Below are 23961 nucleotides of genomic sequence, written 5' to 3'. Positions count from 1 at the left end.
ATGATACTGGATAGGGTCAACCAAAATGTACAGGAGACACTCAAGAAATTCCAAGACAATAAAAATAGAGAATTTGAAAAAGCAAAAGAAGAAATAAAGGAAACCATAGAAGCACTGTATAAACACCAAAATGAAAGAGAGAGCACAATGAATAAATGGATAAATGAACTCAGGACAAAAATAGACAACAATAAAGAAGAAAACAGCCAGGATATGGAAAACCTCAGAAAAAAGAACGAAACAGAACTGCAAAACAAAACGGAAGGCCAATCCAGCAGAATAGAACAAACAGAAGACAGAATCTCAGAACTTGAAGATGAAATGGTAATTAAAGGAAAAACTGAAGAACTATTAATTAAACAACTCAAGACCTGTGAAAAGAAAATGCAAGAACTCACTGACTCCATCAAAAGACCAAACTTGAGAATCATGGGCATCGAAGAAGGAGAAGAGGTGCAAGCGAAGGGAATGCGTAATATATTCAACAAAATAATAACAGAAAATTTCCCAAATCTAGAGAAAGATATTCCCATACAGATGCAAGAGGCCTCCAGGACACCAAACAGACCAGATCAAAATAGAACTACTCCACGACATATCATCATTAAAACAACAAGTTCAGAAACTAAGGAAAGAATATTGAAGGCTGCAAGAGAGAAAAAACAAGTAACATACAAAGGTAAACCCATCAAAATCACAGCAGACTTCTCAACAGAAACATTAAAAGCAAGAAGAGCGTGGGGTGAGATCTTCCGGGCACTGAATGAAAATAACTTCAACCCCAGGATACTCTACCCAGCAAAGCTATCATTCAAAATAGATGGAGCAATAAAAGTCTTCCATGATAAGCAGAAACTAAAACAATATGTGACCACAAAGCCACCATTACAAAAGATTCTGCAAGGGATCCTGCACACAGAAAGTGACACCCAACTTAACCATGAAAAGGCAGGCAGCACCAAACCACAGGATAAGAAAAAGCAAGACAGTAGAGAGTAACATCAAGTTAGGTACACACAATCAAACCTTCAAACAACTAAGATAACTAAATGGCAGGAATCACCACATACCTATCAGTACTAACGCTTAATGTTAATGGACTTAATTCACCCATCAAAAGACACCGTTTGACAAAATGGATTAAAAAAGAAGATCCAACAATTTGTTGCTTACAGGAGACTCATCTCACCGACAGAAATAAGCATATGCTTAGGATGAAAGGCTGGAAGAAGATTTACCAAGCCAATGGCCCCCGAAAACAAGCAGGAGTAGCAATACTTATCTCTGACAAAGTAGACTTCAAACCTACATTGATCAAACGAGATAAAGAAGGACATTCCATACTAATAAAAGGGGAAATAGACCAAAAGGAAATAATAATCATCAATCTGTACGCACCCAATGCCAACGCACCCAATTTCATCAAACATACCCTGAAAGACCTAAAAGCATATATAAACGCCAACACAGTGGTTGTGGGAGACTTTAACACTCCATTAGCATCAATAGATAGGTCATCCAAACAAAAACTCAATAAAGAAATCCAAGATCTAAAATATGCAATAGATCAAGTGGACCTAGTAGATGTCTACAGAACATTTCATCCAACCTCTACACAATATACATTCTTCTCAGCAGCCCATGGAACCTTCTCCAAAATAGATCATATCCTAGGGCACAAAGCAAGTCTCAGCAAATATAAGAAAATAGAAATAATACCATGCATACTATCTGACCACAATGCAGTAAAAGTAGAACTCAACAACAAAAGTAAAGACAAAAAAACATGCAAACAGCTGGAAACTAAATAACTCATTACTTAATGAAGAATGGATCATCGATGCAATAAAAGAGGAAATTAAAATGTTCCTGGAAGTCAATGAAAATGAAAACACAACCTACCGGAAACTATGGGACACAGCTAAGGCAGTCTTGAGAGGAAAGTTTATAGCCATGAGTGCATATATTAAAAAGATTGAAAGATCCCAAATCAATGACCTAATGATACATCTCAAACTTCTAGAAAAACAAGAACAAGCAAATCCCAAAACAAATAGAAGGAGAGAAATAATAAAAATAAGAGCTGAAATCAACGAAATAGAAACCAAAAAAACCATACAAAGAATTAATGAAACAAAAAGTTGGTTCTTTGAAAAAATAAACAAGATCGATAGACCCCTGGCAAACCTGACTAAAATGAGGAGAGAAAAAACCCAAATTAGTAGAATCAGGAATGCTAAAGGGGAGATAACAACAAACACCACGGAAGTCCAGGAAATCATCAGAGACTACTTTGAGAACCTATATTCAAATAAATTTGAAAATCTAAAAGAAATGGACAGATTTCTAGATACATATGATCATCCAAAACTGAACCAAGAGGAAATTAATCACCTGAATAGACCTATAACACAAAATGAAATTGAAGCAGCAATCAAGAGTCTCCCCAAAAAGAAAAGTCCAGGACCTGATGGATTCTCTGCTGAATTCTATCAGACCTTTAAAGAAGAACTGATACCAACCCTCCTTAAACTGTTCCACGAAATAGAAAGGGAAGGAAAACTGCCAAACACATTTTATGAAGCCAGTATTACACTTATCCCAAAACCAGGCAAAGACACCTCCAAAAAGGAGAACTATAGGCCAATCTCCTTAATGAACATTGATGCAAAAATCCTCAACAAAATAATGGCAAACCGAATTCAGCAACACATCAAAAAGATTATTCACCATGACCAGGTAGGCTTCATCCCAGGGATGCAGGGGTGGTTCAACATACGAAAATCAATAAACGTAATAAACCACATTAACAGAAGCAAAGACAAAAACCACTTGATCATCTCAATAGATGCAGAAAAAGCCTTTGATAAGATCCAACATCATTTCATGATAAAAGCTCTAAGAAAACTAGGAATAGAAGGAAAGTTCCTCAACATTATAAAAGCTATATATGACAAACCTACAGCCAGCATTATACTTAACGGAGAAAAATTAAAACCATTCCCTCTAAAATCAGGAACCAGACAAGGATGCCCACTATCTCCACTCCTATTCAACATAGTACTGGAATTCCTAGCCAGAGCAATTAGGCAAGAAGAAGGAATAAAAGGAATACAAACAGGTAAAGAAACTGTCAAAATATCCCTATTTGCAGACGACATGATCCTATACCTTAAAGACCCAAAAAACTCTACTCAGAAGCTTCTAGACATCATCAATAGCTATAGCAAAGTAGCAGGATATAAAATCAACATAGAAAAATCATTAGCATTTCTATACACTAACAATGAGCAAACGGAAAAAGAATGTATGAAAACAATTCCATTTACAATAGCCTCAAAAAAAATCAAATACCTAGGTGTAAACCTAACAAAAGATGTGAAAGACCTCTACAAGGAAAACTATACACTTCTGAAGAAAGAGATTGAGGAAGACTATAGAAAGTGGAGAGATCTCCCATGCTCATGGATTGGTAGAATCAACATAGTAAAAATGTCTATACTCCCAAAAGTAATCTACATGTTTAATGCAATTCCCATCAAAATTCCAATGACATTCATCAAAGAGATTGAAAAATCTACTGTTAAATTTATATGGAAAAACAAGAGGCCACGAATAGCCAAGGCAATACTCAGTCAAAAGAACAATGCAGGAGGTATTACAATACCTGACTTCAAACTATATTACAAAGCAATAACAATAAAAACAGCATGGTACTGGCACAAAAACAGACATGAAGACCAGTGGAACAGAATAGAGGATCCAGATATGAAGCCACACAACTATGAGCAACTTATCTTTGACAAAGGAGCTAAAAATATACGATGGAGAAATAGCAGCCTCTTCAACAAAAACTGCTGGGAAAACTGGTTAGCAGTCTGCAAAAAACTGAAACTAGATCCATGTATATCACCCTATACCAAGATTAACTCAAAATGGATCAAGGATCTTAATATCAGACCCCAAACTCTTAAGTTGATACAAGAAAGAGTAGGAAATACTCTGGAGTTAGTAGGTATAGGTAAGAACTTTCTCAATGAAACCCCAGCAGCACAGCAACTAAGAGATAGCATAGATAAATGGGACCTCATAAAACTAAAAAGCTTCTGTTCATCAAAAGAAATGGTCTCTAAACTGAAGAGAACACCCACAGAGTGGGAGAAAATATTTGCCAATTATACATCAGACAAAGGACTGATAACCAGAATATACAGGGAACTTAAAAAACTAAATTCTCCCAAAACTAATGAACCAATAAAGAAATGGGCATGTGAACTAAACAGAACTTTCTCAAAAGAAGAAATTCAAATGGCCAGAAAACACATGAAAAAATGCTCACCATCTCTAGCAATAAAGGAAATGCAAATTAAAACCACACTAAGATTCCACCTCACCCCTGTTAGAATAGCCATCATCAGCAACACCACCAACAACAGGTGTTGGCGAGGATGCGGGGAAAAAGGAACCCTCTTACACTGTTGGTGGGAATGTAGACTAGTACAACCACTCTGGAAAAAAATTTGGAGGCTACTTAAAAAGCTGGACATCGATCTACCATTTGATCCAGCAATACCACTCTTGGGGATATACCCAAAAGACTGTTACTCCAGAGGCACCTGCACATCCATGTTTATTGCGGCACTATTCACAATAGCCAAGTTATGGAAACAGCCAAGATGCCCCAGCACTGACGAATGGATTAAGAAAATGTGGTATCTATACACAATGGAATTTTATGCAGCCATGAAGAAGAACGAAATGTTATCATTCGCTGGTAAATGGATGGAATTGGAGAACATCATTCTGAGTGAGGTTAGCCTGGCTCAAAAAACCAAAAATCGTATGTTCTCCCTCATATGTGGACATTAGATCAAGGGCAAACACAACAAGGGGATTGGACTATGAGCACATGATAAAAGCGAAAGCACACAAGGGAGGGGTGAGGATAGGTAAGACACCTAAAAAACTAGCTAGCATTTGTTGCCCTTAATGCAGAGAAACTAAAGCAGATACCTTAAAGCAACTGAGGCCAATAGGAAAAGGGGACCAGGAACTAGAGAAAAGTTTAGATCAAAAAGAATTAACCTAGAAGGTAACACCCATGCACAGGAAATCAATGTGAGTCAATGCCCTGTATAGCTATCTTTATCTCAACCAGCAAAACCCCTTGTTCCTTCCTATTATTGCTTATACTCTCTCTACAACAAAATTAGAGATAAGGGCAAAATAGTTTCTGCTGGGTATTGAGGGGGGGAGCGGGAGGGGGTGGAGTGGGTGGTAAGGGAGGGGGTGGGGGCAGGGGGGAGAAATGAACCAAGCCTTGTATGCACATATGAATAATAAAAGAAAAATGAAAAAATAAATAAATAAATAAATAAATGGATATCCAAAATACTGAAGTTTCCTTACATATTGGGGATAAATATCACTCATTCTTGATGTTTTACTTTGCAGCTTATGCTGCTAAACTCTGTTAATTATTTTATTCAGGATATTTCCATTTATATTCATTATCATGTTTAAGTATGTAGTTATTTTCCCTGTAATACCTATCAGTGTTTCTGTGTTAGAAGCACGTCTTTGTCTATCTTCTTGGAGCAGTCTAAACAGCACTGGGATCCTCTCTGTGGTATACAAGAACCAGCTTTCATTGACTCACAAGAGTCAATTCGTACTTCTAACTCCATACTAAGTGATGTCACAAAGGCAGCTTCAAACCAGTTCTGGGGGAGTATTTATGTGACAGAAACCAGAAAGCACAGATAGAACCAATGGAAACTCCCCCCCAATCCGGTTGTTAAACAACTGATACAATACTACTGAATAACCTTCTAATGTTTGGTAAACTTTCCCTGTAAAACCATGTGGACTTGGTGGTTTTATAGGTATGATCTGTATGTATGAACTTTATTTTGCCTGTGGAAATCAATTTGTTTTAATTTTCTATCTTTCCTGGAGTTAGTATGGGGAATTATATTTTCCTAGAAAATCAACTTGATCTGGATTTTCAAATATTTGTATAATATAAACAAAGCTAGTTCTTAGGATTCTTTTACCTTTGTCTTGTTTGTGGCTTTTCATGTTTTTATTTTGAATGCTTACACTCTGTTTACTTTTTCTTGATTAAGATAATGATTTAATTTTATTAAAAATTCACCTTTGGATTATTTATTACACTTTTTTGTTTTCTACCTTATTAAGATCATTTTTAGCTTTAAACTTTTCTCCTACTTTTCTTGTTTATATATTTAGTCAGATGCTTAATATAGTTACTACTTTATCATATACTATTCTAGTTCTGGGCTTCATATTCTTTTCCATTAATTTGGGGATTTGTATACCAACACCACATTGCTTTAATTCTTGAAACTTTCTATTTGCTATACAGTATGACTAATTATCCCTCATCATAACTCTTTATCATAATATCTCAGATATTGTTTTAGCTTATTTCCTACATGAGCTACAGATTCAGTTTTTCTTGTTTAAAAATCAAAAAGGTTAGAGGTGTGGCTGAGGCAGTACAGCACCTGCATTGCAAGTATGGAGCCCTGAGTTCAAACTCCAGTGTCATGAAACAAACAAAAAAAAAATATCAAAAAAATAAAACTTTGGTTGTTTTTGCTTTTGTTATATTATTTACTTATTTATTTATTTACTTGAAATTAACGTGTGTACTTAAAGCTGTTTTCCTTTGATCTGTTGATATAGGAGCTGATAAGAAATGGCTTCATTATTATACTTCTCCAGCTGTTCTACAGTTTGGGTTTTTATGTCATCTCTTACTTGAGATTGAAGAGTACTAGACAATTTCTGGATTTTTTTGCAATCTGATTTTGTTATTTCTGGAATTATTACACTGTGACCTGAGAGTTTTGTGCAACCTCTACTTATTAAAATTTTTGAAATTTTGTCTATGACCAAGTGTGTTATTGTGTAAGATTGTGTTTGCCAAAAATGGTCAGAACAGCATTTAAGGGTCCCATATGTTCCTCCAAACTCTGCCGCTCTCCACTAAGGGGCAAAAGCTGTTTTTTCTTCCAAACCAAGGCAAGACTTCTGTGACTACCTTTAGCCTATATTATGGCTAAAATAATGCCATATGAGTTGTAAGATAAAGGTCATAAAAGATAATATGACTTCACCTGGCTCTTCCTCTCTCTTAGGATTCTTACCCTTGGAACTCTGCCACTATGCTATGAGTAAGCCACAAAGCTCATGGGGAACTCTAGATGGAGAGGAGGAAGAAGGTCCCCTATCCAGCAGCCATCATCAACCAGCAAGCATTTGAACATATGAGTTTTCAAAGGACTCTAGCTCCCAGTCTTCTATTGAGGCCCCAGATATGATAGAGCAGAAATAAGTCACTCCTACTGTCCTGTCTTGGATTCCTGACCCTCAGAATCTGTGACGAGAACCACTTCTTCACACTGCATTATTATAAAATTAATAATTTGGAAAAAATTTGTTATGCAACCACTGTAACTGGAACAGCAGTAAAGTTTTATGTATATGTTCTTGAAAAGAGATATAGCCTGTATTACTAAAGTACAGAGTTTGATATGCTTTAATCAAATCTACCTTAAGAACTTTCTTATTTAAGTCTTATGTATGCTTATTTTTCCCCATTTGATCTATCAGTTAATGAGACAGATGAAATAGAACTAGCAGGGTTTTCTATTTCTCCTTTTACAGGCTATGATTTTTCCTTCATAAGTGTTGATACTTTGCTTTTTTACATGAATATTCATAACTGTTATATCTAATATGAATTTTACCCTTTGGCATTATAAAGTATCTATCTTTGTCTCCTTTAATATTTTTCTGCTTGATTCCTACCTTGTGAAATACAGAGTACAAGCCTTGCTCTCTTTTTGTTCTCATTCTTCCTCCTCTTCCTTCCCATCCTCCTTTTTCTCCTCCTCTTCTTCCTTTTCCTTCTTGGGTCTCAAAGCCTGGCCACAAAGTAATGAATACCCTGCCTCAACCTTCCAGGTAATTTGGAGTCCAAGTATGTACCGCCACACCCAGCTCATTCATCCTTTTATTTCAACTTTCTGAGTCAATTTTTTTTCTGTTTTTTTTCATTAACACAAAAATTGGATTTTGCCTTAGATTCTGATCAACAACAGTATCCCTTCTTTCTTTTCCAGTTAGTTATTAGTTTGGGGATTGTTGTTTCTAATAGAGAAGGGTCATATTATTTGTAGCACTTCTGATAATGCTTTGAAATGGATTCTGTGTCTTAGTGACAATAACTGGGCTAAGATAATCAAAAGAACATTATGCTGAGATGGCTCCAGCATCTGGGTTCCTACTTCAGCAAACTAAAACCCAACTCAATGCAAACAGTAAGATGAAAATTAAGCATAAAAAATCATAAACCTCCAGTTAACCACTAACTAAGCACTTTCCACTTTAGCCAGTGAAGTAATTTGTTCATCTCGCTTCTCTAAACACCCTATTCACGTTTCCCCTTGTACCCTGTCAGTGGAGCCCGAAACCACTTGGGTTCTAGTGCCATACAATTTATGACTCTCTATCAGCTCAAATAAACTCTTTAAAGTTTTTATATGCCTAAGTTCCATCTTCAACAATGGTCTATAAGTTCTCACTCTTAATACTGTCCTGACTTCATCTAAAAACCAGATTACTTACTCCAGCCACACTGGCCTCTAGCTGGTACTTTGTGTAGGCCAGGAACATTCCAACCTCAAGGCCTCCCACTTGCAAGGTCTCTACCTGGGCCTCTTTTCTCTCAGATACTCTCAAGGTTCCATCTCTTACTCCTTCAGGTCCTCGCTCCAGTACCACCTTCTACTTGGTGGGGTTTTTTAGCATAACTCTCACTTCCTCACATCCTGTGCCCACTTTCACTTTCAACCTAATACACATGTCTAATATATTACATGGTGTTTTTATTTTTAGCTTAGTCTTTAATTCTGTCTCTCTCACTAGAAAGTAAACTCCTTGAAGGAAGAAAAGTTTGGCTTCTATAGGGAAAGAAAGATGTAATACCCTTCCTTGCTTATCATAAGGATCATGCTTATCACAAAAACAAGTTAACAAGAGTACAACAAATGTATTTAATCAAAGTTTTATGTCACATGGAAGGCATTGGCATGAAGACCCAAGGCCTACTTCCATTTTATGCACAGATTCAGTAATGAATGGACAGCCCTGTAGAAATGTGACACAACAAAACAGGGATGACCTAATATATAGGGTTGCAGGATGGAAACCCAGCAAGATCTGTCTGGATCTTTCTTGACTTCTCTCTGTAGCATTCTTTCCTAACTGGATTTAGGCAGGACCCTTTCTTAAATGCAAATCTTATAGTCTACTAATAGAAAATGTAGCGCAGAGAATCTCTTTATATTCTGATACAGAAGTTCAGGGGAAAGTAACATTTTTAGGCTTCATGGCTGGTTTTAGAGAAGTGGGATTCTGGTTTCTGTGACCTGCCTTAGGGAAGAAAAATTCTAGTTTCTATGGCTTGCTTTGGAAGGTGGGAGGTAGGGAGAAAGTGGAACAGAAGACAAGAAGACAGGAGGTCAGAGAGACCTTTGTTCTGAGCTGCTTCTGAGGCCTACCAGTGTCCTTCAATTCAAAGTACTCAGCATGCCAAAGCACCATATTTGGGACTCTTGTTTCTGAGCCCTAATACTGCTTTATGCATTGTTGTACCTCTAATGTTTTGAATGGGCCTTAAAACATAGTGCCTGCTGAGGAGATGCCTCCTGGGTGATATAGTAAATTTCTGGGGATAGGAAGAAAGGAGGAGCAGAATATGCTCCTTCTGCTCTCTTTGTGTATTTTACAATTGCCCAGACTTGCCAGCATTCACTGCCCTTCTTAACTTCTCCAGGGGATGTTAATTATTTGATTTCCACACTGTGTGAAGTAAAAATTCCAGAGAGATTCCAAGGGAGTAGATGAAGAAAGGGAAAAAATTAGACATAAGAAGGAAAGCTCTCTCTTGAGAAAAGAAAATTTGTGGAGTAGGATGGTTGTATGGTTTTCCTTAATCAAAAACAAAAAAGGGACTGCATCTTATCCTTTTGGATTTTCCTTGATTTGGGAGAAACTGATGAGCTATAGCAAGATAAATAAAGGAATAAAAACCTAATCCACCAGGGAGAAGATATTTTATTGCTCTCCCACAGATGTCACTCCTAAAAATATAGGATTTTCTTCCCTTTGGGGGAGGGTGGGAAACGAAGTCAGGGAGCAGCAACACAAGTTGGGACCTCCTCTGGGCAATCTGTGTTTGGGAATTAGCACTGCATTATTTCCTTGGCTCCCCACCCCCTTTGTCACTTAGTTGAGAAACGTTTGCCCTGGAACAGCACACAGTTTGCATTAGCATCCCTGAAGACAGACCTTTGACCTAATAGACTGAGGAAGCTACAAATGGAAAATTCCAAGTTGCTGTACTCTTTTATTTTCATGCTAATGCTTCTGCAGAGAGTATTTAAGGAAACAGATGCACAAGAATAATAAAGAGCTGAGGACTAAGAACTCCTTTGGCAACACTGCAACATTGTTCCAGCATGATCATACATCTCTCTCTGCTTACAGAAGTCCAGAGGGGTCAAGCTGAAACCCTAGTTTCATTTTATGAAAAAGCTGAACTAGACTTGACATAAGAGAACCCCTGATCTGATCCAGTCAGAATTTAAAAGTTGCGGAAGTTTCATTTTACTTCCTTCAGGCTACCTCAAAGGCAGATGAGTGCATCCTTTGAGAAAGGGCCATGGGGAATGGTGATTTCCCAGTCTCCTCTGTCAATCCCCACCTGAGTCCTGTCCTTGTATCTAACCTAAATGGCTTTCACCATATTTTCAGCCCCTGGCCACTTCCCATGTAGTCTGTTCAACAAGAAGAGCCTTCTCATTTTGTCCTTAGAATAACCTCAGCCACACATCAGAAAACTACACCCTGCAAAGCCAAATTGCTCAATATTCTTGTAATGTACACACAAAACTTCAATTTTACTTTAGCTGAGACACATCTTGCAGAAAAGAGCTAATCAGAAATGTGGAATAATCATATCTAACTCTGTTGTAAGGTTATCCATCCCTACTCCTACCAAGATTATGGTCTAAAATTAGACTAAAAACTCCACTTGGCCTTTCCCCAAATTTTCTTTCAAAGTCTGAAACTACCCAAAGTTCTTACAAAGCACAGTTCTCACCTTCATCCACAACCACTTTCAAATCTATCTTTACTCACCTTTTCATCTTTCCTATTAAATAAACACCAACAGAAAGCCATTGTTTCAGACTGAGCTTCTGCATTGGGCCCCAACAGACGAAGGTAAAAAATCAAAGTGGAGTCACTTAGGCCAAAATAAAACTGTTCTGCAACCTTCCAGAAATTGTAGAATAGCCAAATTTCCTAAACAAACTGGTTTTAATGGACATGATAATGAATTTCCTTCAGCATTAATCTTTACCAAAAAAATAACTGGAAGTAACCTGATATTAACCAATCCATTGTTTTCCTATTGTTTTGTCCCCATCTTACAAGGAAAGTAACTTTACAAGGATCAGTAACTTTTTGCTCTTTCTGCTTTCCATTCTGCTTTCTTTAGTCCTTCTCTGTCTATAAAACCAACCTCTTCTGCTCAGTCCACTGGAACTTTTATCTATTTCATGGAATGAAGGGTTGTCCAATTCTAGAATTCCAAGTGAAGCCAACTGAAATCCTTTAACTAAATTTGTTGTAATTTTGTCTGTAACACTCCTGTATATTCTTGCATTTAGCTTGGCCTCTGCTTTCTACATGTAACCCTTATCTCCAGTTAGACTGTAGGATTCCTGAAGGCAGAGCCTCCAGCCTCTCCTGTACTTCCCATGTCTCCTGGTACAGGTTCCACGTGTTAGCAGCTCTCATGAAATCCATGGATGACTGACTGACTGAAGAAGCAGAAACAGGCCCCAGTAGTGACCTGGAGCATATGGAATTCTGAGTAAAGGAAATGAAAAGCCCAAAAATCCCAACACCACACCCTTTATAAAACACTCACATCTCAACAAATCCAAGGTTATTGAAAAACTAATAGACCTCTCCCTCAACCTGCCCCAACTAAAAAAATTTCATTAGAATGGATAAAAAAACAAAGCAGTAAATACTAATGGCTGGGAGAGGGATGCTGGAATACAGCAGGCTGCACTGAACAGGTGTTCACCTCCCTCAATTTCAACCTATTTGTAGCCAATGATGTCATTGTTTGGCCTTCTTGAGCTTACCGACAGGCCATTTTTCATGATTTTACCATTTCTGGCCAAATGCAAACTTTTTAATTAAATATACCACCTGATTCCAGATGTTTGTTTATTTGTTCCAAAAAAAAAAAAAAAGGTTGTAAAATCACTACATGAGGATAAACCTGGGGCAAGGGGTAAGCTTTTCTATAAGAGATAGAAACAAAATGAGTTGGAAGAACTGGAACTGGGAAGTTACTACAGGGTAGAACTCTCAGAAGAACAGTCTAGACAAAAAAGCACTGGTTTCCAGTAGCTCTCCTTCCAGAAGCCCAAGATTCAGCAATAAAACATACAGGGTACTTCATAGTTTTTAAAAGAATGTAGCTCAACTTTAAGCCAAAGACCAGAATGAGAACAAATTTTTGTGGCTGCTTTGCCTGTATATTGTACGTTTGTCCCTTTTGCCACAAGCTCCACTACATTAACTCCACCAGTCTTCCATTTAACAGGCCAGATTACAGTTTACGCATGAGTGGCAGGAGAGAATACTGCAACCCGGAGGAATCGTGAGAGAGGGAACAGGCAGAGACCACAGCTTCCCACACACCACGCTGGCATCCTCACAGCTTCTGGTTCTCTGTTTCTTTCTGTTTGCTATAATGTATCTCAGATTCTTCCTCTTATTCTGTGCCTCCAGTCAGCCAGCCAGCCACTCCAGGCCTTGATCATTGAAAGCTGGATTATTTCAACTTTATCCAGACTGATGCCAGGTTCTAACTTTTGGTTTCACAAGCCAGCAAAAGAAATACACTGAGTAATAGAGATGGGAAAGCACTGACTGTCCATTTTCTCTAATGCCTGAGCCCTGGTAAGCAAAACTATCCGTGACCTCAAACAGCAATTCCACAGTGGCCATTAGGTTCCCTCTACATGGCCCCACTCCTGCTCCACTGGCAGTATTCTGGCCCCAGCTGTCTGCTCCATCTGTTACCAAGTTGTTACCTAAATTACCTTTGCTAGAAACCTGCTCATCACACTCTACAGACACATAACCTGGTGTCAAGAAATCTACAGATTCTAACACTGGAACAAATTCTTGTCAATACCATCCTCCAGTGACCTTTAAGAATCTGGGCTCTTTTCTTTCCAATATCCCTGCACCCTTTCCACAGATTAATAATCTTACAGTACCATTTAAAATCAAATATAGGCCCCTCTGTCTGTTCAAGGCCTACCACAATATGGAACCTCCTACATAAGGGATTTCATGTAGGTCTTTTTCAAAACTGTGTCTCTATCATCAGTTCTGTCTAGTCTTAACCTTCTATTTCTTTATCTGGGTCCCCTTATTGGACTGCTCTTCTTTTGCCCTCTACCTACCCCTGCCCTGTGTGTTCTTCAAAGCTCAAGGCCAACATCTTCCAAACAGCCAAACCAAACTATTCTCATCTTCACTGACTCAAATTCTCTAAAATATTTATTGCATGGGTGCCTTTTACCAAGTAATGTGACTCTAATTAGATAATGTATATCTTGTTTGATTGGCACTATTTCATTTGTGGGATCTCCTCAGTAAAACTATAAATGCCTGGCTCATAGAGACAACACTATTTCTGAATTCTTCTCCAATCCTAACATACATGTTGTACGCAGTAGACACTAACCACAGGCATGCTAGAACCAGCCCTAAATGACTTTCCTCTAGGCATCCTTGTCATTCCAGGAGTCATATTTGACCATATCTAGTTCTTTTCTTTTAGTGAAAGGGACAAGAATCAGCCCTAAACATTAGCACATTTAGAATCTCCCACTCTGTAATTCTAGGCCTCAGTTTTTCAACACAGAGGGAACCTGTTTTTATCACCATTTTTTTGTTGTTGTTTGTACTGTCTGTTGTGGAAAAGGTTACTTTTCCAACTTCTCATTTTACAGAGGTAAGGTTACTACTTATGGGGTCAGCAGGCATGGGGTGGAATGCATTTTTCCCTCCTTGTTTTGTTTTTGGGATAAAAGAACCAGATTTGTAGCCCCTCCATGTCTTAGTACAGCACATATTCTGCCCAAAGACTAGAAATGAAACAATCCCAGAGACTGCAAATGAAAAATCATCCTTGGAGAAAAAAGATAGGAAATGGACCCCTGTGGGTTTCAAATGCTTAAAAGAGGTTGCTTAAAGTTCCTGACTAAAGTCCACGCCAGTCTTGGTAATAGTCTAACAGATTCATCCATCTTCAGTTTCCACTTGGCTTGCTCTTCCATCACTGCCACCCTCCTGGACAGCCAGTGCACACATGCACATCCATCTATATACATGCGGAAGTTTAATCTACACCACCCTACATTCCAATCCACCCAGTCCAGCCTGGTACACAGAGAAGCTATTGACCCTGCAAAGTAGCAGGAAGATGAATTTGATGACCCAGACTAGAGTTTTTAAACCATTTCAGCAAGATCTAGAATCAAAGGAAAGTACAATTTATTCAGCACTTAGTAAAGTCCTTTTACTTGGGAACAGGGCACACACACTGAAAATGAACTCCCACTGCCACGCAGATAAAATAAACCTGTCAACCACTACTGTCAAATCACCAGTCACCTCGATTAAATAAAGGAAACTTTAGCAACTCTCAGCATCAATCCCACCAAGATGATAAGCCCATAAAAGCATTCTGAAGGAAAGAAAACTAAAGTAATGGGTTCTGTTGGAAAGGTCATCAGAGGAAATCATTTTGCATAAATAGAAAATACTAATAATAGTTCTGCACAAGAAACCAACACACAGCCAGGGCAAAATGGTGGCAAGGAGCCTGAAAGAGGAGCCAAGGTCAGGCTCTTATTTGACAAGAACCCACTCTCCCTCCCATAAAACATGTCTGTGTGGCAGTGGGTTTTTTTTTTTTTCTTTTCTGTTTATTATTTTTGCTTGTTTTTTGTTTGATTTTGTTCTTGCTGTTTGTTCAGTTTTCAGTACCACATGTTGCATGGAGGTAACTGATTTGTCATGCTTGTATGAATTTGTGCATTTGTTGTTGCTTATTTGTTTGTTTTGGTGCTAAGGATGGAACCCGGGGCCTCACACATGTTAGGCCTCCTTGCCAATTTTTTTGAGAAATCATCCAGTACTTAGTTCCAGAGAAAGACTAATCAAAATATTCCACAACACAGGCAATAAATAAGCAGGCTGTCTCAGTCATCAAGTCTGATCTTAGGTGAGATCTACCTGGCATAGTCATCAGAACCATGAGATTGTTTATCCTACCTTTTTAAATGCTCAGTGAGAACTAACAGGTAGTAGAGTCCTTGGTATGAAGCTATTAAGATAGCCTAATAAATTTTCCTTGAGTCCTTGCTATAGGTCTGTGTAGATACAGTTTATAACGATCAAATCTTTATTTTTCACATTTCCTGTGGGTTGATGGTAGAAATATAAAAACAAAAAAATAATTTCGTGGCTGAAAGAGACATATTGCCTCCAAATCCTAAGCTCCAAACTGTGATGAACCATTTAGTCATCAAGCAATGCCCTCTTGAGTGTTTCTGAAAATATTCTGCTTATTGGCATGAAGTTTTCCTGATCAATATCACCCCCATCCCAGAACCCTTTGTCTACACAAATACCACCTCTTCACAAGCATCCAGTTAATTTTTCTCTTATTCATTTTACTTGGACTGATTTATTTGATCAGTTGAAGCAAAATATTTTGTATTTATGGTTTGTCTGAAAATGTATGGTATCTCAGTCCAAAAATATTTTCAACTTAAAATTAAAAACACAGTTTTTCTTTCTGTCTTTTTCTTCTGTTTTGGATGGCACACATTGAGTTGCTTCATGGAGATATACAGAAAAATCAATTGCTAAGCATAAAATGCAACTCACGTTAAGGAATTTGCAAATGATAACTAATTATGATAAGTTACCATGTAAATTACTCTGTGACAGTCCCAGAAATCAATTTCAAACACAAATAGATCAAGCCCTTGGTTAGAGAAAAATATGAGCATCTAACAATTGTGTCAGTAAAAATAATGGCAAGATTGCCAATGATGGTCAAAGTGTAATGGCTACTATCTCCAAGCAAGTTTTCACAGACTTCCTCTTTGTTTTTTTGCTTTCTTTTTTATTATTGTATCTTATATATATTATATATTTAAAATCTAATGCTTAATATGGCAAACTAACTATAGCACATCTTTAAGACTAAGCACCAGGAAAAAATTCCTGAATATTCACTGACCTTTCAAATATTTTACAAAATGTATATGCAGAAAAATTGGAATGGTATGTTCAATACAATAGCTATTGATGAGGTAAGATTATTGTAGATGTGCCAGACTATCTGTTATGCTATCACCACCATCCCTCTTCTAAGGTCTTCTCTGCAGCCCAGAAGAGAACTAGAACTTATATTTCCCAGAATCCCTTCCAGTGCATCAATCTAGGTTAGAATCCTCCAAAAAACAAACAAACAAAAAACAGGCACTAAAGTATGACTTGGAAATCTGGATATAAGAAGGGGCAAGACAATGTATGGACAGTCACAATGTGTGAAGCCATTTCCATGTGAGCTTGAGTCACCAACCTGCCTAGGGAGCTTCAGCTTGAGAAAGATAGTGGATAAACCCACCTGATTCTGAGATCCTGATATCTTGTGAGACTTTCCGGCAAGCTCTTGAGAATCACCAGCCTCCTTGCTGGTGAGGATTCTGTGCCTCCTGGTAGCCTTAGCATAGACTCTAGGAATTTACCCCTGGCATTGAACATTGCCAAGTCTGACTTTCCCTGTACTTTCTCTCCTCTTCCCCCCATCAGTGTCATACTTAGCCCTACCTGTACTTCCTTCATACTTGCTGTGTGAAGGACAAATGTCAGGGGTGATCTAGGAATCAAGGGCTTTGGATCTTTTCCTTTGTCTCTGTCACCACTTCTCTGATCACCCCCAGACATTCTTGGTGAACTCCCATTCCTCTGCACAATGGGAATAGTTGTATTTCCCTCCCCACCTTACAAGGGTGCCTTGAGAGTAATATGGCCTGTGCTCGAAATAGAAATGGTTTTCACCAAAGACACAATGATTTACATAAATGTGAATTCTTCTTCTAACAGCTACTGGACAGGGTGGCAATGACTGGTATGCTAGAGTATGTCCTGTTCACATGACATACCTAAGGAGATAATTATCCAATGAATATGTCAACATTCTTCACAACATTACACCCATCGGGGACATGGTATATAGATTGCCACTAGGTAACAGCAGAGGTCAGTTACACAGAACCATGTTCCCCATACTCCAAAGATATATTTAAGCTGAGGGCAGGGCTCAGAGAGATTTAAGGTGAACCATTCTAAATCCATGTATATTCTATACGTGCATCTTTTGGGGAAGTCCAACTCCTTCTTTGAGAGTGTCATAATGATCAGTTCTTTCAATTCATCATATTCCCTTCCCTACCATTAAAACACCAAAGTTGGAAAACTACATTAAAACAATCATTTACTTGGAAGTTATGTTTTGTGGCTAAATGCTCTTCTGCACTGAATCAAACCATCTTTGATGGTTTGAGTTTCTGAGAACAGAGATGTGGTCTGCGATGCATAAGTCTAGTGGTCTGAGATGCACAAGGCTAGTCCTTCCATTCAGTGTGCTCACTCTTAAAGGAAGATGGGGCTCCGTTCTCACAGATAATCAAGTTATCTTGCAGGCCTATCAAAGACACTGACTCTTCCCTGGGTTTCTATGGCTGATAACTTACTGAACAAATATTGTGTTAGTTGGCTTTCCATAGAGGTCAATAGTATGTTGGCTTGCCCATTGTTTCTGAGCCCAAGGCGAAGCAACCCATCATGGAGAAAATGTGGTGGAGGAAGCCCTCACCTCATGGCGGAAAGCAAAAGGAGGAAGAGGAGTGACTAGGCTCTCAAGATGTCCCTCAAGAGGAATATACCCAAAATGACCTAACTTCATTCCATTACTTGGCCTACTTCTGACAGGTTCTATCACCTCCCAACAGTGTCACAGGCTGGTGATCAAGCTTCTAACACATGGGTCTTTGGGAGATACTTACCCAAGCCATAACAAATATATACTGAGCTCTGAATAAGCAGGCATCCCTATGCCAGGCATTGCTGATACAGTTGTGAACAAATAGAAAAACTGTTTTAAACTCCCCATAATAGCTTAAAGTCTATAGGAAGATAGTCTTTGAATAGGGCAAACTGACCTGATACAAATGTGTAAGGTGGGATCAGAGAAGTCCCTGTTGGAGCTGTAATATTTAAGCTTGTATCTGAAGAATGACAGAAGCCAGTGATGGGAAAGGAGTTAGACTTTGTACTGTCTCTCACAGAGCTTCCATTTATGAAGAGTTTACAGTATGCAAACCTGACCTCCATTGTACAAAGCAGAATATGAACATTGCATTAGGAGGTAGAAACAAATATTCTAAGTACTCTCAAGAAGTAGAAAAAGCAATACAGCTCAGATAAGGAAAAGTTTCATGCAGGAAGTAGAAAGCCCTGCATATTTCTATACCTATGATGTACAGTGTATCTGTAAGTTTCAAATGGAAAAATTGAGTCCCCTATCTCCTGATCATTATTCAAGTCTTCTTTTGCATTAGACTCTCCAGTCCTTAGGACATGAATCTTGGGCCCATCATTCTTGACACTGGAAGTCAAATAAAAGGACAAGGGAAAATGCTATGTGTATAGGAAAGTAGCAATTTGCCCATGAACTACTGCCCACCAGTTTTTGTAGTTGTTGATGCAGAAGGAAAAGAGATTGGGAACTAGGTGAATCAAAAATTATTTTCAAATAATTTCAGTTAGGGTCTTATCGATCAAGATAATTCCAGTTAGGATCTTATCGATCAAGTTTTAAAGATCACAAAGGATTTCACTCAGGAAAATTGATGCCATTTGTCTTTATACTGTGGAGGGCCCCATTCACATGAATGCTTGAAAGCTATTTCAATGAAAGTATCAATGATGGCACCCAAATAGTGTAGTGATTTACATATTTGAATAATTTCCTCAAATATAAAAAAACAACATGGCATTCAGTACTTTCATTTGTTGGTGTAGGATTTAGGCCAAGATTGTACATGAGTCTCACCTTTTCTCTAGATAGATGAGCTCACTCATAATCCAGTCTTAATGAACTACTTTGGCTGTCTCTTTGTACTCTCATAACCATGGGCTCAAAGAACATTGTTTCATGACTCAGACTTACTTTTTCAACATGCATATCCTCAGCACTGCCAGGCAAACTGTGTGTTACATATGTAAAGATATTCCTCAGCAAAGTTAAGGTGTCTCTTGTTGGCTCCTTTTAAATAACATGTTTACATTTTCCCATTTATGTTGGACTTGAATGTCACCCAAGAACATCTATTTGACTTCTAACTCCTTTAGCCATTTTTAACATTACAAATATTACTCAAAATACCTTCAAAACTTGGGCTGGAAATGTAGCTCAGTGGTAGAGCTCTTACCTCATCAGCTGAGATTCTGGGTTTGATTTCCAGCACCACACACACACACACACACACACACACACACACACACACAAAATGAATAAAAATAAATAAAACTTATTGTCTTCTATCTATTCCTTCCAGATTTGTATGTGTTATATTACTATTAAAATGGCAGGTGATGTTTGATCTATTCCTGATGATAAAATTGATCTGATCACATCTTCCCACTGTGAAATCTCTATTTCATGGCTAGATGAACATTCACAAGTGGTTTTAGGTATCTGAGACCTCAGTTTCCACTCAAGTTATTCAACAGGCTATCGAGTAAAATTTTTCTATCCCAATACCAGAAAATAAATAAACACATAATGACAGGATGCTAATTTAAGAGTTAACATAATATCCCTTCTAGTAGTATTTTTTACATAGGGAAGCTCCCACCAAACAGTCTTGAAGGAATATGTTCAAGACCTTCGTAAGACCATCTAGTGAAAAGACCTGTTCAGACCCTTTGGAACTGATACTGGTAGCTACCTATTCCACCTCATTTTGAGTAAAATTTATTTTCATAAAATTGACACTTAATGAAAGGCATCACAACTGAACTCTAATTAAGCCAAAGTATATTTAAATGTAAAAAAAGTTCTATTGATACCCAGATATCAAATAGGTAACACAGGTCCAAGTCACAGGCCTTGGAAATTTATATTATTCTCTTCCTGGTTTCCTATAGAATATTATTGTCTTATTTACACAGAGACCATAAGTCATCTCTGAGAGCCAGTTCCATCACTTTCTAAGCATCTCCACGGCCTTTCCCCCACCCAGCCATGCGATGTAGTTGGAATAACAAAGCTGGGACCATCCTTACTCAGTGTCCTCTACATGTACAAGGGGGAATTTCCCCCTTAAGGAAATAATACCTATAGTTTGTGATGCCCTCTATCTAAGCCTGTTCTTATTAACCTTGGAAGACAGATTTACAGTTTGGAAACATGGATCTAATCATTGCCAGGAGAAAACATGGCAAACAAGTTACACTGCATGGCCTCTTCTTGCCCTCAACAATTCCAACCCAGGCAATGACATATTTCTTGGCTCAAGCCACCAGTTTAGGAATAAGGCACTTGCTTGCAAGTGGTATTCCATGTCAGTACACTGAATGCTCGTGAAACCCAAGACTCTAGAGATGACAATAGGAATCCAAGGCTTTGGAAGAACTACATAAGCCAAATTAATGTTTTCAGGATCAGAAAATTCAGCCAAAACTACACATGGATTCTCTCCAATGCTGCCAGGCAAATCAAAATAGCTTCAAGTGGTAATGTAGAGTTCATTCATTTTGAAATTATAGATTTCAACTATTATATTCTCAAACAATAGTACTTTTGCAAATATTATTGCATTTCCCAATTTCTCTGCATTACTATTGCTGGAGGTAATGATCTCTTTCATAATTTTTAAGTATATACTCTTTATTTAAAGAAAAGAAAATCACAAAAGTATATTATACTATGGATTTGTATGCAGTCCCAGTAGACTGCCACTAAATTCTGGTTAATATGGGATAAAATCAGTAGGTTTGACAGGCATGGTTTTCTCATCAAGGACTTAAAAAAGCACTGTGTTCCTTCCAAAGTGCCAAGGCAGCATTAAGAAGCCCAGAACTCTGCATGACCACGTGCCCCTCCCCACAACCACTGAGAGTAATAAAAAGCAAGTTCCCACCTCGGTGACTGGTGAGTTCTCTAGAAGCAGAAGGCAAGGGTGTGTAGTGGCAGCGCTCTGGAGAGGCAGCAACATCCTCACTGGAAGCCTGTGTTATAAAAGAAAATGTCACCATGGAGCAACATCAAATGCTCAATACCCTTGTTTAGGGAAAACATGATCTACAAAGACTTCTTAGAAAGCAAGAGTTCTCTTTACTGAGATAAAATTCTAGCTACTGTTGGACAGGGTACAAAACTTTGAGAGGCCTCAGCCTAGGTGGAATGGCTCTGAGACAATGGGATGGTTTGTTTTGCTGAGCTGAAAGAAGAGAGGAAGAGCTAGCCACTGGTTGTTCATGCCTGTAGTCCTAGCTACTCAGGAGGCAAAGATCAGGAGGATCACAGTTTGAAGCCAGCCCAGGCAAACAGTTCCATGAGACCCTATCTCGAAACACCCTTTGCAAAAATAGGGCTGGTGGAGTGGCTCAAGGGGAAGGCCCTGAGTTTAAGCCCCAGTACCTCAAAAAGGAAAAAAAAAAAGAAGAAGAAGAGGAGGGAGGAAAAAAAAGAGAGGCAGGAAACAGTGTAGACTTAGATCTCTATCATAGGCCTTCTCCCAGTAATTTCCACAAAGCAAATGATGGCTGTGAGCATATTTCTATCAAAACTAGTGAAGAGACTCAGCTTTGCCCTCAGGGTGGATGAGGAAAAATGGCTGGCTTATGTGGGCCCAGTGGTATAGAGGCAGAGGGAAGTCAAAGATACAAAACTCAGCAGCATGAAGTAACCGTAGAGAAAGACATAAATTGTCACAGGCTGTGCACCTGGTCTTCTAGCTTAAGTTTAACAACAGTACTAAGAAATCCATCTGAAATTTCATTTGGAGTAGAGGTTCAGTATCCTTATCCAAAAGCTTGGGTCCAGAGTATTTTGGATTTCTGATAATTTTTCAGATATACAATAAAATACACCAGGGATAGGACAGAACCCAGGTTTGAACATGACATTTATTTATGTTTCTCATACATCTTATATACATAGCCTAAAGGTAATTTTAAACATTTTTGCTCCTCCATTTTGACTACAACTTGTTACTCAAAGTTAGGTATGGAATTTTCCCATTTGTGGTATCATGTTGAAAAGTTTCAGATTTTAGAGCATGCTGGATTTCAGATTTTCAGATTAAGAATGCTCAGTTATCGCCAAAACATTGTTATTCCAAGACCTAAAAAAAATGGCATGAATTGTAACTAGAATGATTCTTTTTATTGTACCCAAACAACTCTTTAACTATATAACTGTGTATAGACATTGTGTCAGGAAATGTGTTTAGAACAGCCTGTATGTGGCTATTAACACTCTGAACTCAATGTCCTTGTGGGCTAAAGCAGAAAGAAAGTGCAACAGCTGTGGGCTTTAATGTCACATAGTACTGATGACCAGGAGATCATACTCAGAGTATGGCTGCTTTAATAAGGAGTATCACCATTATAACTCTTAACTGAGATTTCTAAATCAAATGCAACTTTTTTTAATACCCAAAAAGAACATCTGCTAGGATCAAAATCCTAAGCTTACAACCTTTCCAAGTTCCATGAAAAAAAGCAAATTTCATTAATGCTGCATTTTTCTTTCCGGAATAGGAAATGCACTGTATGGGATATATTTACCCTGCCAGAAGCATGCCTTTTCTCCAAAGAGATTACCTACATTATGGGAATCAAAACTAAGCAGGAGATTAGACATACTTGCTAGGAAAACCCTTTAAACTTAGTTTCTGACATTTGAGATATTTGATTAAGCAGCTTTCAGTAGAGACTTATAGAAAGAGGTCTGAAAGGAGCAAAATCAGAACCTCTATCCCTAGGGAGAAACAGATTTGGGGAGCATTTCTTCACTCCAGCTCAAAGGCAAACATAAGGCAAATATGTGGTGCTTAAAGCTTGATCCAAATGTATTGGATCTAGCAAGATAAAAGTTCAGTCACCAAGAAAAAGGTTTCCAAAAGTAGGTAAGACTTGCTATATGCTACATCATTAGACATTTGAAGCTGTCAGAATGAGGAGGCAGAAATTGGATTAAAATTCAAATACGATAGTCACTAGTTGTCTCTCTGTTCAGCACTCAAGATCTGCTGTAATCTCTACATGATGAATGAAACACAGTGACAGTATTCTAAACATGGCACCCATTCAGTTCTTGAGGAAGGACATACGCAGTAGAGGGATGAGGGCTGTCCTTACACTAATCTTCCACACTTCCTCCAAAGAGGTCACACGTTTTCTCTTCATTAATGTTTCTACTGAAGCTCATTATTAAAAAAATAAAAGATAGACCTAAAGTCTCATATGAGTTTTAGGCTGCTATACTGTGGCACTTCTTTGTACTTTTAATCTCGATTTGGGCTGTTGACAATTTGATGTCAACTTTTCCTAAAATTGCTAGAAGAACCGACACCTTTTAGCAAATACCTCTGACTATGCAAAACATAGAGATCTGTAACCAAGAATAAAATAGCTGTTTAGTTTTATTTCCACTTGTAGACAGAACCAAAATGGTGT

At 38.1% G+C, this 23961-nt stretch overlaps 1 protein-coding gene across 9 annotated transcripts in view; it reads right to left on the bottom strand.

Moving 5' to 3' along the window:
- Positions 1-23961, bottom strand: part of Lrmda (leucine rich melanocyte differentiation associated) — a 1025409-nt gene that overhangs the window by 176841 nt on the left and 824607 nt on the right. For 7 of the 9 annotated variants that reach the window (XR_012449754.1, XM_074079224.1, XM_074079227.1 and 4 more), the window contains one exon: positions 21420-21507. The exons of 1 other annotated variant lie outside the window; for it this stretch is intronic. Coding sequence is in view for 4 of the 8 variants with exons in the window: in XM_074079224.1 (XP_073935325.1) it covers positions 21420-21507 (88 nt within the window). In the remaining 4 variants the exon portion in view is untranslated. Of the gene's footprint in view, positions 1-21416; positions 21508-23961 lie in introns of those variants that run through there. One more of the 9 variants, XR_012449755.1, reaches the window with a different exon arrangement.

The sequence above is a fragment of the Castor canadensis genome, chromosome 7, assembly GCF_047511655.1.
Source record: "Castor canadensis chromosome 7, mCasCan1.hap1v2, whole genome shotgun sequence".
Classification (NCBI taxonomy): Eukaryota; Metazoa; Chordata; class Mammalia; order Rodentia; family Castoridae; genus Castor; species Castor canadensis.
The sequence above is the reverse complement of the archived record's forward strand: the minus strand, read 5'-3'. Positions and strand labels throughout refer to the sequence as shown.